The sequence below is a fragment of the Solenopsis invicta genome, chromosome 10 (genome assembly GCF_016802725.1).
Source record: "Solenopsis invicta isolate M01_SB chromosome 10, UNIL_Sinv_3.0, whole genome shotgun sequence".
NCBI lineage: Eukaryota > Metazoa > Arthropoda > Insecta > Hymenoptera > Formicidae > Solenopsis > Solenopsis invicta.
Window position 1 is genome coordinate 17,732,935 of NC_052673.1, and position 14,600 is coordinate 17,747,534.

A 14,600-nucleotide genomic window follows, 5' to 3' on the forward strand; every position below is an offset into this window, starting at 1 on the left:
ACAATTTGATTATTTTACTGCGGAAAAAATTAATGAACCGCATATCGTAAAATTTCTATTATTTGTACATACCCGCCCAATGCTTTAATGCCTATATCTTTATAAATTATGTTATTATCCCGTAACATTAGTCTGACAACTTGCACGAACCAGATCATCTGCGAAAGTTTCTGGCATGGCGTTCTGTTACTTTCCCAACTGCTATCTACTTCCTAGCAAGGGATTCGATAGGACGGTGGGTTTTTATGGCCTATACGATATACGTTATATTTTATTGACAGGATATTCCAGTCTCCGAGAACACCGATCACTACATGTTTCAAAACCTGAAACCTAATCAGAATTATTCTGTCAGCGTGACTATGAGAAACGGTGTCGGCGAGGGTCCCCCTGCAACTATTTATATTTCTACGACCCCAGAACCTACCGGTAAGAATTGAATTTAATGTTTTTAAGTTGACTTCAAGACCTTTTTCATATCTGCACTCAAGATCAATTAAATATCGTCATTTGTTGAAATCCTATAACTTTTATATATGAAACATTGTTTTCAGATGCATTGATTTCAAGATATTTTAATGGTTCCTTTTTCCTTGCTTTACATTTAATATTAATAAAAATAATTTATAACATGATGAATTTAATTTTTAAGAAAGAGAGAATCGTTTAATAGTAAAAATATGAATCATTCTCTCTGCCGAAAAGATGCAGACACTCCATACAAAACAATTTAATATCGTCAATCTTATTATTTTGCTGATTAAATTCAAACAGTTGTAAACTTTATATTTTTTAATTATTGCACACTTTTATATTATTTAATCATCAAATATTGTAATTACGTCCTCAATTTCAAAATTTAGGTTTCTAAAATAATTAATAAAATGAATTTTAGTCAAGGACACTCAACAACCGATTCTCATCCTCGGTGGTGAGCACATGGTCATGAAGCAGGGCACCGATATGTTGGACGAGCCCAGCGTCATATATGAGACTGAGAGTGTGATCCGCGGAGTTGCGATACACGTGGCGTCCGCTCAATTATTCGTTTCCACTTTGACGGGTTACGTATATCGAACTTCGATCATCGAGCGATCCACGCCGAAGGCCATTTTGAGCCCGGACGGAATGAACTTCAAACCTTTAAGTCTTTCCGTCGACTGGCTGAATCTTCATCTGTACGTCTTGGGAGAAGTAAAACACACGAAGACGGTGTGGCAGATAGCCAGATGCAACTTGGATGGCAAGAGTCTGACAGTGGCCATAGCAGGATTTTCAACCCGACCCTCGCATATCGAGGTCGATCCTTACAACGGATACCTCTTCTGGGTCACTAAAGCGGGACTGTTCAGATTAGATTTGGCCGACATCAGCAACGGTATAAAACACGAGGTAAATACCGGTTATTTCCATTTGTCATTATTTGTCGCTTTTGAACCTTTTACTTCCTTTATCTAAGTGACGCAAAATTTTTGTGTATTTAAAATCGATTAATTGTTTTAATGTATTCTCTCAATAGCTTTAATCTTTTTACTTTTTTTAGAGAAAATTTTTAAAAATATATTTTGTGTCATGACATTAATATATTGTAAAATAGATAATTTTATTAAAACAATTTTGCTAATACTTTTTTTCTAGGTTCAGCCATATTTAATTCTCGAGGATGCTCATTTGGGTGCTTTTACGGTAGATCATACGAATTTCCGATTACTTGTTCCTCATCACATTAAGAACACAGTGATATCCGTATCATTGGATGGTCGCGAAGTCGTTGATCTTCGCTCCAACACACAGAAGCCAAAATTCACTAACGTTGTTTCTCTGGCCATGGCAAATGGACTGTTTTACTGGACCAATGGCGATGAGGTTCTTACTGAAGGCTATCATGCTGGGCAAAACAGATACTTCCACAATTCCTATCCTGACAAGTAAAATATTTTTTTCCAACAGATTGGCTGAAAAAGATTTTATATGAAAATTTTATGTTTAACTGAAAAATTAAAACATTAATTGTATTTGATAAAATCTATTTTAATAAAAATGTTCTTTCCTTCAGATCCAACACCTCCTTCGTAACCGTGTTGATGAATGCAAATCAGCCAGTTCCCGTCCCGGTGAATCCACCCACCGGAGTGCAAGCTGTTCTTGGGGCGGAGAGGGCAAAGGTTTCGTGGCAAGCTCCTCATTTATTGGGTGGCCAGGGAAAAGGCGCCTGGCAAAACTGGTCATACGAACTCGAGATCAAGGACGAGACTACTGGCGAAACTATCCATCAGAAAGGTATCGCCGGATCGTCTCACACCGTTCATAATTTGCGAGAAAGAACGGAGTACTCGATCAAAGCCGCGGCTTACACGAGCGCCGGCAGAGGACCGTGGTCCACAGAGTTCCGGGGGCGAACCTTAAGGTAACAGGGATAAATAACTTTATTTAAGAAAATTTAACAGTAATAAACAATAAATTGACTTATTACAAGTTTATTTGAGAGATTTTGGATACTTTCAAATATTTCAGAAAAATTACACCTAGATACAATATTTTTTCAGTTGCTCCTTTTGTAGAAACTATATATATGCAGTATTTATGTTTAAAAATGCTTTTCACTTTACCTTAATCATTTCAATTAAATAATTTGTACATTTAGATATGGTTCGCATGCATCTATCTTGTGGTCGTCGAACGAAGGAATTTTGAGAAGCGATGTAACCGGCGAAAATATCGACACGCTAGTTAACAAAGCAATTCTGAAGGAATCCGAGGACGAATTTCATATCGTCGATGTTAGTTGGTACAAGGACGTGTTGTATATAGTGGGAAATAATTCCGCGCTGTATCGTTACAATGTCAGCAATCATCAGAAGACCAAGCTCAATATACATTCGGTGGGAAGCGTCGCCGTGGACTGGATATCGAAGAAGCTATATTGGGCAAATCCAAAACAGCAAATTGTAACTATAATTAAATTTTCAACTTTCAAATGCCTAGGCTTTAGTTTAAAGTGAATTAGCTACTAAATCTCATTTTTTTAATATTTTAAAAAATTAAAAAAAATATTCGACAAAATATATTGGGTTAAGTACATTATAAAATTTTATGATTATTATTTGAATTTTTAGTGACTGTAAAATTTTCATATTTTTTTTTATATTTCATAAAGCAATATATTATTTCTGGCATACAGATAACAAGAGCGAACCTAAACGGATCTCAGCAAGAACCGATGTCTATCTTAGCAATTGTAAAAGAGCTCATGATCGACTCTCTCGAGGCTTATTTGTATTGGTCCACTGGTCATGCCGTGGAAGTTGCGCGATTGAACGGACAAGACAGGAGATACTATCATTTGGATGAAATTTTCAATGGCAAGCAAGTGATGGGATTAACTCTTGACACCGAAAATAGATATGTCTATTGGATTGTTCGAAGCTACGAAAGCGGATCCATCGTCTATCGTGCACCTACGTCCGAAAGAATTCCAATGAGTGATAAAATCATTCCGGAAAAGGTTACTTTATGCATTCAATTGATTATTATATATGTATCATTATTTCAAATAATAAAATTATAGATCTCTTCGAGGACTAATAAATATTCATCAATAATATGTACAATAACATAATAATTAAACAGTAATAAAATAAAATAAATAATTAAAAATGAAAATAATATATTTAATTAATAAACAATAAATAATAAATTTTCAATTCAAGATTTCTGCTTTGCAACATCCAAATATGCAAGGACCTTTGTGCTATTTTTCCGAACACCTGCTGTGGCTGCAAGACGACAGAAACGCGGTGATTGGTGATCTCTTCGGTCAGAACACTGCTGTAATCAACGGGATTACTGTGTCCGGCTTGTATATGGTGGCTGTTATGGATCCTGCGCTTCATCAATACCCGAAAAATTTGACGTCGGAAACCGTGGTGGTTCTGCCGAATGCAGTCGATTTCGAGAGCATAAGAGTTGAAGGGACGTGGAGGAACTTCAACATATCATGGGATCCCGTGAAGAATATCAACTACGGAACGGTGTTTTACGAAGTAAAATTCGCGGATTACATTAATACAAGTTCAAACCCGGAAATCACGACTGAAACGACAATGCCCTACAACAACTCAGATCAGATTCTGCCATATTCCGTCCTGGAAGTTACCGTGAAGGCATTTACTTATTGGGAAACGGCGCCCCATTCTCGGAAAATCTTGAGATCGCCACAGAGCGTGCCTACCCAGCCAACATCTCCTAGAGCATTCGTGGAATTTTACAAACAAGTACTAAGCAACAACGTCGACATTTTTGTGATATTTAGGTAAAAAATTTAGAATCCCATCTGCATACTCTTATTTCTTTTAGACAAAAACTAACTTTATTACTTTATTTCTTTACAGATGGGATAAACCCGAGTTTACAAATGGAGTAATTCAAGGATACATGGTCCAGTGTTGGTTCATAGAGAACCAGAAGAGAGTATCAATCTGCGACGACTGCAGCATCCCAGCTACGGAACGAAAATTCACAGTGCACAATCTGAGATCCGACACGACTTATTACTTCAAAGTACGAGCGCATACTGAGATTGGTGCTGGTCCTTATACAGATCCAATCAACGTGTCGACCACATATGAAAATCCGGTGCCAGAATTATTGGTCGCCACGGCGGACGCTGTGAAGATATCAGATCTAGACAGAGAAATCAATTACACGCTCACCAGGCATATCGCGACAGAGGTCAATTACCTGACGGCGGAGAATAAAATCTACTGGATCAGCGAGATGCGGGAGCTGGTGACATCAGAGATGAATGGAGCCAATGCAACGAAAATACTCGCTCTAAATAATACTGCGCACAGCCTCTGCATCGATTGGGTAGCAAGAAATTTGTATTGGGTAGAACAAGAATATAGCAAGGATGAGCCTTGGACAATCAGCAGCAGCTACATCATGAGATTAGATTTAACAATGTGGCAAGCAGGGATAGTAAAATATGACAATATCTTAAGGAGAGGAGGACGTATTCCGATTTTAGATATGCTGCCGTCTCTAGGGTAAATCAATTTTCATCACATTATTTATTTATAGTTATAGTTATTCTTTTAATTAATCAGTATACTAATTATTGTAATCAAAACAATAAATTACAGAATAATAAAGTAACATAAATTGTATAAAGAGAAAATATATAATTCCTATTATAATTATTTTAAAATAATATTTTAAACTAATAATATTTTAAACAATTAAATAAATTGAACTAATTTTCCAGATCTTTATATTGGATTGAAGCGAATGAAGCAAATACGATAATGCAGTCGGATCTCGAGGGAAAAAATGTACAATACTTTTTCAGAAACAATGATAGCACGTGTACCTGTCCATATAAGCCATCACAAATATCCACACTGACAATTGACAAAACCAATATTCAAAAACCGATGATGTATTGGATATCGGACGGGCACTTAAATGTAGCTGATATTTTTGGTTGTGCGTGCAATGTAGTATTAAGGGCAAGTTTCAAAACAGCGACTCTGACAGCGTTTCTCACGGTTGACAAAATGAATATTTACTGGTCCAACGAAACAAAGGACCAAATCTATTTTTTGAAAAAGGAGCATTTCTTCTTGGCGGACAAGGAAAACGCATCTACACCGACGGTGAAAAGCTTTTACCTGCCTAACGTACATCGGATCAGAGCCTTGGGTAAATCTTTGCAACCTTATCCCAGCGCGAAGTGCCTGATACCCCGTCAAACGAGCTACTACGTGAAGAGAGTGAGCGAAACAGCGAACAGTATCGTCGTCAGTCTTCCGGAACCGCATCCTGAATACGGATGTCAGAAGTATAATTTACCCACCACGCAGTACACCATCCACGTATCTCACTGTTCAAAGAATGAACCCAATATGTGCGAGGAGATTAGGGTGCAGACATACAAGAGGCATCATGAGATCCAGGATTTAAAGCCATTCACGGAATATAGGTTGAAGCTGGCACTGAGCAATTTCTATGCCGATCTGCTATCGATGAAACCGGAATTCGGCACAGACGTGGTGCTGAAGACTAGTGTGGGCAAACCCAGTATGCCGGAGAACGTTACGGTTCAAGTTCTAACGCCGACGAATCTAGCGGTCTATTGGAGACCACCCAAGTTGCTAAACTCCGCGGTGGTGCATTACGAGGTGCACTGGAGATCAATTTTATTGCAGAATGATGTGCGGCAGAAGGGCGAACAATTGATCAAGGAACCTGAGCGCGCGGAAGACGGCAGGTTTTTCACAACGTTGCAATCGTTGTTGCCAGGACAGGAATATATAGTGTACGTACGCGTATATCCCGCCAATTCCAACGACTTCTACAACGAAAGTCCCAGCACAACGAAAGTCCCAGCCAACGTATCCGCATGTACTCGGAACCGAACAACTTGACGATGGAGGGTGTTAGCGTAAACAGCATGAACATCTCTTGGATCCCGAGTGTTAACTTGACTAAACATTACCTATTGGAATACAAGGACGTTGCGATGGAAGAGTGGCAAATCGCGCGACACGTTGTAGTGAACGAGAATCAAGTGATGTATCGTATAGAAGGCTTGCAGCCGCGTACTTTGTACAAGTTTCGCTTGAAACTGAGATATCCCAAGTATAAGGGGAACTTTATATGGCCGCCTGATGGGAGATTTACATTCCAAACGCTCGGTAAGCGAACGATCATGGTATTATTGATATCTCGCGTTTATTATAAGTACAAAAAAATGTTTTAATATTATTACAGAAATGAAAAATAGAATTAACTTAATGAAGCTTTTCAAATAGAAGTAAGTATATTGAAATAAAACTAAAGGAATTAAAATTGTGTTCTATGCAACACAGGTGACGTTCCGAGCGCTCCGGGGGTACCTATGGTAACGAGATTCCGAAATTCAGTGTATCAATTAAACTGGGAACCCGCACAAGCTCACGGCTCGCAGGTGACTTTATATCGACTGGAAGGTTTAGTCGTCGATGACAGTAACAAGCAAGATGATGAAAATAGCCAAAACGAACAATGGAACTTATATTACAACGGAACAGATAGTTACTGGATAATTCCTGGGGACGTGGATCAGAAATACCAGTTTCGAGTGCGAGCCAAAAATGCCTACGGTTTTGGTGCTTGGAGTAGATCGAGCGAGGTCGTTGATCTAACGGAGTCTGCCGGAGGAATATTGGCTGCGCAACAACATCTACCGCTGATGCTGGGCCTCATCGCAATCTTTATTGTTACAATGCTGGCATGCTTTAGCTATTTTTTCTGCCGTAAGTAATTCTTTTTTCAATTTTTAATCATAAATTAATTTCGATAGAAAAAATTTAATTAAACTTGCTAAAATAAAAGACAATTTACCTTTAATTTTATATTTACATAGAAATATATATCAGACGAGTAAATTATAACATTATTCACCAGTATACCGACAGAGGAAAGAAGACAAGAAGACAGTGCCTCCGACAGAATCCGATAACGAATTAGTGACCCTCCGCCAGATTCCTCGCTCAATCCCTCGCAACTTCGTTCGATCTAACGCGCTTTACCTGCAAACTACCCACGCTTCTACGCTGCCAAATGATCCGGATGATTCTGCATTGCCCAAAATCAGACAAGAGCAAATTACACTGACAAAGTTCCTAGGCAGCGGTGCATTTGGAAAGGTAAGATGTAATCCTAGTAAAAGTAATTATATATAATCTACGGAGATTACAATTTTGGGAAGCCAAAAAGTAAAGCTGTTGTCTTCAGTTCTTGTTGAGCTACATAAAGACAAAATCAGATACGGAAAAAGAATAGTTTTAAAATGTTAGTTCATGTGATTTTATATTAAATTAATTCCAAGCATAATTTCGCAGGTATTTCAAGGAAATGCCAAAGATTTAGAAGGACCGGGCATAACGCCTGTCGCCATAAAGATGCTACGAAAGGATGCGTCTTCGCAAGAAAAGACGGAATTCTTACAAGAGGCCAGGCTCATGAGTCATTTTCATCATAAACATGTGCTGAGGTTACTAGGCGTCTGCTTGGATACGGATCCTCCGTTACTCGTGCTAGAGTTAATGGAGGCTGGTGACTTGTTAAGTTATTTGCGGGAGAGCCGATCCTTGCAACCCACAGATTCGAACGCACTGCGTCTGCAAGATTTGCTCGGCATGTGCGAGGATGTCGCGCGAGGCTGTCGCTACCTGGAAGAGAAGCATTTCGTACACAGAGATCTTGCGTGTCGAAATTGTTTGGTGTCAGCGAGAGATCGCGAGAACCGCGTTGTAAAAATCGGCGACTTCGGACTAGCCAGAGATATTTATAAGAATGATTATTATCGCAAGGTAAATACAGATTTTTGAAAAAGATGAAGAAAACTTTACAAGTTGCTCTCTTTTATTTCATAACATCATTGTTCATCTCTACGCCAAACAAAATGAGAAAAATAATTATTTCCATTTCCGAGCAAAAAAAGTTGAGCGAACGTTGTTCACTTTAATGCACGTTCATTTCAACAATGAGGTTTAATTCATTGCTAAAATTTTAGGAAGGAGAGGGTCTACTCCCTGTTCGCTGGATGGCACCGGAATCTCTAGTGGACGGGGTATTCACTTCACAGAGCGATGTTTGGGCGTTTGGGGTGCTAATGTGGGAAATTACGTCGTTGGGTCAGCAACCCTATCCCGCCAGGACCAATATCGAAGTATTGCATTACGTGCGTGCGGGAGGAAGGCTGCCGAAACCTCTCAACTGCCCACCGACGTTACACCAATTGATGCTGCGTTGCTGGAGCGCAGCGGATGCCAGGCCGAGCTTTAAAATTTGTCTCGAAAGCATCGTCGTCCTGAGAAGTCACATTGAAGACGCGGTGCTGAGCCCGGTACACGCTGGGCATTATCTAGCACGCAGAGGTAAGTTAACATTAATCCTTACTCGCGCGCATATCACTGCATGGAGCGAGGAATCTTTGCAAATCCAAAGAATGTTGATTAGAATTATGCAATTTTTTATTCCCCCGCATTACATAAAATAGATTCACCAATCACTCATTCTAGTATTATAATAGATAGCTATTATAAATTTGCACATAATACATCATTTACATAATGTATAAACTGTGAGAAGTGTATTTCTTTAAAAAACATATACACAACGAAAATGATAGAATGAGAAAAAGCTGTAATGAATGAAAAGTCTTCATTAATTTGCAAATTACGAATGTTTGAAAACAAAAAAAAAGTTGCAATATGTTAGATAAGAAAGATATTTTTCTTCGATTGATTTTGATTGTCTTTTCTGCATCGCGAAAAATAAGCATGTTTTTCGTACATTCGCATAATTTGTCAAATCATACCACGAAATCTACTTTATCGCGAAACTTCATCCCTAAAATGTACTGGAGAGAATATTACTTTGTCTGCTTGAATACATATTGATCATTGCATGGCTCGTGCTTGCAGGCGTGTCTAACATGGCTTACTTTGCTGACGAGAATCAGAATCATAATAATTCAGGTAGGTCTTAACAAACATCATCTGCCTCTCTACACTATCATCCTAGGCCAGGAGATACGACTTTTCCACTTTTCATCGAGCGTATTTTTCTAATCATTACAATTAATCCGTATGCAACGTGACTCGCAATTTCTTGCATATATAATATAAAAGTAACAAACACATGAACACGTACGAAGACATGTATTAAAATATCATTTTCTCATAACAAAGAAATAAGTTTTTTTAGTTCTATAATTAATAAGTTAACAACCCTTGTGAAAAAATTCTTATATATCATAATATTTTTAAGAATTTTTGATATTTTAAATTTACGAAGATTTTCGAAAAAATATTCTGCAACTAGGTCAAAAAATATCTTAAATCTTAGTAAAAGAATTTTCATATCTTATATTTTTAAGAATTTTTTATTATTTAAATTCAGAAAAACTTCTAAAAAAATATCTTCTTCAGAGTTTGTAAGTTTCGAAAATTGATAGAAAAATTTTTTAAATCTTAAAATATTTCAGAATTTATATATAAATTTTACATATACAATTTTTACAAAGTTGTAAGCTTTTTCAGCACTTTAGAAAATTCTAATTCGTATAAAAAAATTTGAGAAATTTTCTATAGTTATAAAATTATATAGAAATTGTGAAAAATTCCAAAATATTTATATAGAAACAGTTTGAAAAATTATACAAAAAGTTCCAAGATAAATTTTCATTAAAGGATTAATTACTTTGCTATTAATTGTTTGCGTATACTTTGTATAGGAAACTCTTGGAAGTCCAGTAGTTCCGAAGGAAGCCGAGACATGCAACCTTTCCTACAAAACTCGAACAACGCCACGCTCGGCGCGCAATCCGGTGAGGCTCCCAAGTACCTAGAATTATTAGCAGACAACGAAGATATTGTCTTGAGGGAGAATCCTGCGAATGGTTACGAAGTACCTCGCTCGATCCACATCTCGGATCAGAACCTGGCAAATATAAGTAAGGTCAATTGCACGAGTCACGATCGCAAGAGCAGCCTACCTACGGAGACCACGGCAGAGCGCAAAGAACGTTCGACGGAAGAACAGAAGCAGTCTGACAGAAAGCTGTACAAAAGATCGTCGATCGCTAGTCTAAACTTACCGGATCGAAAGGGCACGTCGATTTCGGGGATGCCGGAGAAATGTAACACTTTGGACAGTTCGAAATCGATGAACTCGATCGCAAAAGTCGCGACTCTGAAAAGGGACTCCTTCTCGTCTTTGAACGGCCAGCGGAAGTACAAGACCAGCTTGAGCGAGCGAAGGGACTCCAGGGCGAGCATTGAGGACAAAAGTTGCAGCTCGCACAGCCTGGCGCCGTCCACGCGTCCCAGTTCATCCCTGATCAACTCGCAGACGGTCTTACCGTGCCTGAAGAGCAACATTGTCGCCGTGAATGGGGAAGTGCCTTCGAGCGAGAGCGCGACAAAGAACACGTTGCCAAAGGTCCAGAGGACTCATTCGAACTTGCAGAACAGCAAGGCAAATATACCGCTCGTGATAAACAGCGCGTTGCTGAATCTACTACGGCAGACACCCGTCGTCGAAGACGGCAGCAATATCGTCACATATACAAATATAAACGCGGATGCTGTCAGAGTGAATGGATCGTGAATTGTCGATCGTGGCAGATCTAAAGATTCGTACGAACGCTTCGTGTAAAGATAAGCGAAATTCATACGAATCGCTTCTGAGCTTGAATGACGTAAATAGAGGCAATTAAATATTTTAATATTTATAAAATGATAATAGATTTCTACGTCACTCACATATTATTTTTGACGCAATTTTTTTTAATGTTCACATAATAAATCTATTCTTTTCCAGAAATTATTCAGATGGATTTGTCTTGTAGCTTATAAAATATTAGAGAACTTGAGACACACTACGATTTTGCTCAAATTTTTTGTTTTTTTTTCTTTTTTATATTAATGCGGTGCCTTAAATATATACACTCATATATTGCGCTCTGCTTATATCATTAATGTTCAAATATTTCATATGTGAAGAAGATAGAGAGGAACGGTATTGAGGATAGCTTTAAAACTGCCATTTTAATGTACATACATGAACTTTTATACTCCAAAATTTGTCACGCAAATATGGCAGATCATTTCGGAACATAAAAATTTTGCAACTTTAGTAATAAACGCGAAACTGTTATTTAATGTAAAAATAATACGTTTATAGAGAATAATAAATGTGAAATATATGTGAGTATATACATACATACACACATACATATATATATGTATATATATACACACAAATATACAGAGTTGGGTAATAGAATTTTTTAATTAAGTTAAGTTGCAATTAATGGCTTATAAAATTTTGTTACGTTAAAAGTTACATGAATAAAAAATAAATTCAATTAAAGATTAAAATAAGTTAAATTAAAAGTTAATTTTGAAAATCATTAGTCAAATTAAAAATTAGTAAATTTTTAAAACTTAAATTACTCAAAACAATTAACAAAACAATGATACAGATCCTTAAATAAATTTTTAATATTTTATTTGTAAATTAGATTTATATGAAATAATAAAATATTGTTTTTTGTATAGAAAGATATTTTCTTTTAATTTTTTTTCTGTTACATGGATAAATTTTTAACTTGGGAAAAAATAAAGTTTGTGTTTTAAAAATAAGTAGAGTTAAAATCAAGTTAAAAATTATTCACTTTTTCACTTTATTATTTAAGTTTTTAAAGGCATAATAATTACTACCCAATTCTGTATATATAGTTTAGCTATATAATTACGATTTTAAATAACATATTTATTGAAGAAAATCTGTGAAATTTTTCACTGTTCATTGTACAAATTTCATGTTTGATGATAATTAGCAAATATAGAAGTCAATATAAGAAATTGTTAAGTTTTCTGTAGTGTTAACAATATGAAAATGTATGTATAATTTTACTAAAAAGATGAATTAGAATGTATAAAATCTTGCGAAGTTTATGCCAATAGACTGACTATACTTGAAATTTTGTAGCTTTATAAGAAAATAAATTGTGGATCAGTGAATACCATACAATAATTGTAAATAATATATTATAAATAATATATGTCGGAGTTTTAATTATTTTCAACTTTCAACCTACAAGTTACATAATGTATTTTACAAACTCCATTAAGGTATCAACTTAATGTCACAAGAAAGTATTAAGAAAAACGAGATACTATGCCTCTTTCTTCATAGTAAACAAGTAAATTTTAGATTCTGAGATATGCTTTCGGCAAGTCACACAAATTTTCAAAAGTTGCTATATTATTTATATATATATAATATTAATATATATTTAAAACTCACAGGATTCAAAAGATTGTTAATGAGACTTTGTATCTACATATATATTGCATTTTCCTCTCTTGACAAACACCTTGATATCTCTTGATACCTCTCTTGAGCCTCACAGCTTGATTTCCACATCAGTCCTCACACACATTCATTTCTGGATATTTTTTCCTATTAGAATTAAGTTTCTAAAATTGGGAAAAATATATATACATACAATTATAATACACATTTACATTTAAAAGAAAACTAAAATTGCTAATATAAAATTTGAATCACTAACAAAAAAAAAATGATTTTATGATTTCAAGTTAGTTATCACAATATTTTAAGTTAGTTTAAATCTTAGTGAATATTTCTTTGAATCCTTAAATATTAACCCGTCTATATTTTCAGTTTAGAGTAGTCTACCTCATTCAATTTTATAAGTATATAATGTAATATAGTAATATGTATATATGTAATGCATAATGTGTAAAATTACTTACCTAAGTCGCATTTGTAAGAGGTACGTCGTCATCAAAGGAATCATCCTTACTGTGTTCGTGCAACAGAACATATTCTCTGGTACTAAAACCAAACCGTACCACATCCTTTTCTAATAGTTCGTGATACCTCCTTGGTTCTAATTTTACATTATTTACAAAGGTGCCATTTGCAGACTCCAGGTCAATAATATACGGTCGTATTCTTCTACCCTCGACACCTCCCTCCTTTTGGTAAGAGACTAACCGATATTGCAGTGCAGCGTGTTGCTTAGAACACGAGGGATGATCCAGGGGTATGTCGGCTACCTTGCGATCCCTGCCCATGAGATATGCCGACTGCCGATGTATATACAACGTAGGCAGCGCCTTCTCGCCTTTGAAGGGATACAATCTCCATCGACGTTTAGGTTTCTTGGCGTCCTGTGGCTCGGAATACTTGATGACTACTCCATTGACAGTATTCATGTCCTCCGTCAATTTTCCCGACAGTTCGAAATTGGGCTTCTCCTTCTCCTCCTTCGCAGTCGCCTTTCCTCCCCATTCCGTGGAAGATTCCCTATTCGCCCTCGTCTCCTCCGGGCTTCGCTTCTGCTTGTGCTGATCGTTGCGTCTTCTGCCGGAAACGTTTCTCCGGTCTCTACTTCTGCTCCTCTCGTTACGTTCTCTGTGCCGGGGATGACTGTTCTCCCGCCTCAACGGCGATCTCTCGTGCTTCCTCTTCTCATTCTGCTTCTCGTCGTCCCTCCTGGAGTGATCGCGTCTGCCATCCCGGTCTCTGTGATCCCTGTCCCTGTTCCTCTGCGATACGTCTCTGTGGGTTTCGTTAGTCCTATCCCGCCTGTTTTCTCTATTATTTTTATGCGTGTCTCGTCGTTCCACGGCATTGCCACGATTAGATCGCCAATTTGACATACTTTTCAGGGGTATTCACCAGCCGAATCCTTACAGTAATCGTCAATGGACAACCTAACCTAATTTACTTGATTAGATTAATCACACAGTGAAATCGTAACAGATCGCGACGTTGCACGTGTAACAATTGTGCGATTAGATCAACGACGTATTAATGTTCTTGGTACTGCGTATTGTCGGAGGAATAATTCGGTTTTACATGTTACGAATTTACGGTAAAGAAACTGCACGAAGTGTTCGTGAACGGCCATGAGCGTCAGCGTTTGTCGACCATTGCCGACGTTCGTGGCGCTCTTTCGGAGACGGCAGACTTCGGGCAATCGAAGTAACATCAAAGCAACATTTCCGACT

The 14,600-nt window shown here is 37.1% G+C and overlaps 2 protein-coding genes across 3 annotated transcripts in view; one reads left to right on the forward strand and one right to left on the reverse strand.

The window, feature by feature from the left end:
- Positions 1 to 11,764, forward strand: part of LOC105197742 (proto-oncogene tyrosine-protein kinase ROS) — a 36,580-nt gene extending 24,816 nt beyond the window's left edge. The window contains 16 exon segments of the mRNA XM_039454691.1: positions 282 to 429; positions 896 to 1,392; positions 1,639 to 1,928; positions 2,057 to 2,407; positions 2,645 to 2,948; positions 3,182 to 3,505; positions 3,711 to 4,312; positions 4,392 to 5,048; positions 5,267 to 6,372; positions 6,375 to 6,698; positions 6,873 to 7,298; positions 7,450 to 7,691; positions 7,887 to 8,357; positions 8,561 to 8,924; positions 9,474 to 9,527; positions 10,286 to 11,764. Coding sequence (XP_039310625.1) covers positions 282 to 429; positions 896 to 1,392; positions 1,639 to 1,928; positions 2,057 to 2,407; positions 2,645 to 2,948; positions 3,182 to 3,505; positions 3,711 to 4,312; positions 4,392 to 5,048; positions 5,267 to 6,372; positions 6,375 to 6,698; positions 6,873 to 7,298; positions 7,450 to 7,691; positions 7,887 to 8,357; positions 8,561 to 8,924; positions 9,474 to 9,527; positions 10,286 to 11,160 — 7,035 coding nt within the window. The 3' untranslated portion in view covers positions 11,161 to 11,764.
- Positions 11,765 to 12,237: 473 nt separating this feature from the next.
- Positions 12,238 to 14,543, reverse strand: LOC105197743 (smad nuclear-interacting protein 1). 2 transcript variants are annotated; one of them, XM_026131563.2, is made up of 2 exons: positions 13,338 to 14,543; positions 12,238 to 13,020 (listed from the first exon to the last, which is right to left on the reverse strand). In XM_026131563.2, the coding sequence occupies exon 1, from the start codon at positions 14,247 to 14,249 to the stop codon at positions 13,338 to 13,340; it is 912 nt and encodes a 303-aa protein (XP_025987348.1). In that variant the 5' UTR covers positions 14,250 to 14,543; the 3' UTR covers positions 12,238 to 13,020. The 2 variants fall into 2 exon arrangements, with proteins under 2 accessions (XP_025987348.1, XP_011162557.1); XM_011164255.3 differs by having other exon boundaries at positions 12,238 to 13,037; positions 13,338 to 14,542.
- Positions 14,544 to 14,600: the final 57 nt, after the last annotated feature.

Excerpts from the sequence above, each read along its gene's own strand:
- LOC105197743 (XM_026131563.2), bottom strand. The coding sequence starts at position 14,249 with ATGTCAAATTGGCGATCTAATCGTGGCAATGCCGTGGAACGACGAGAC.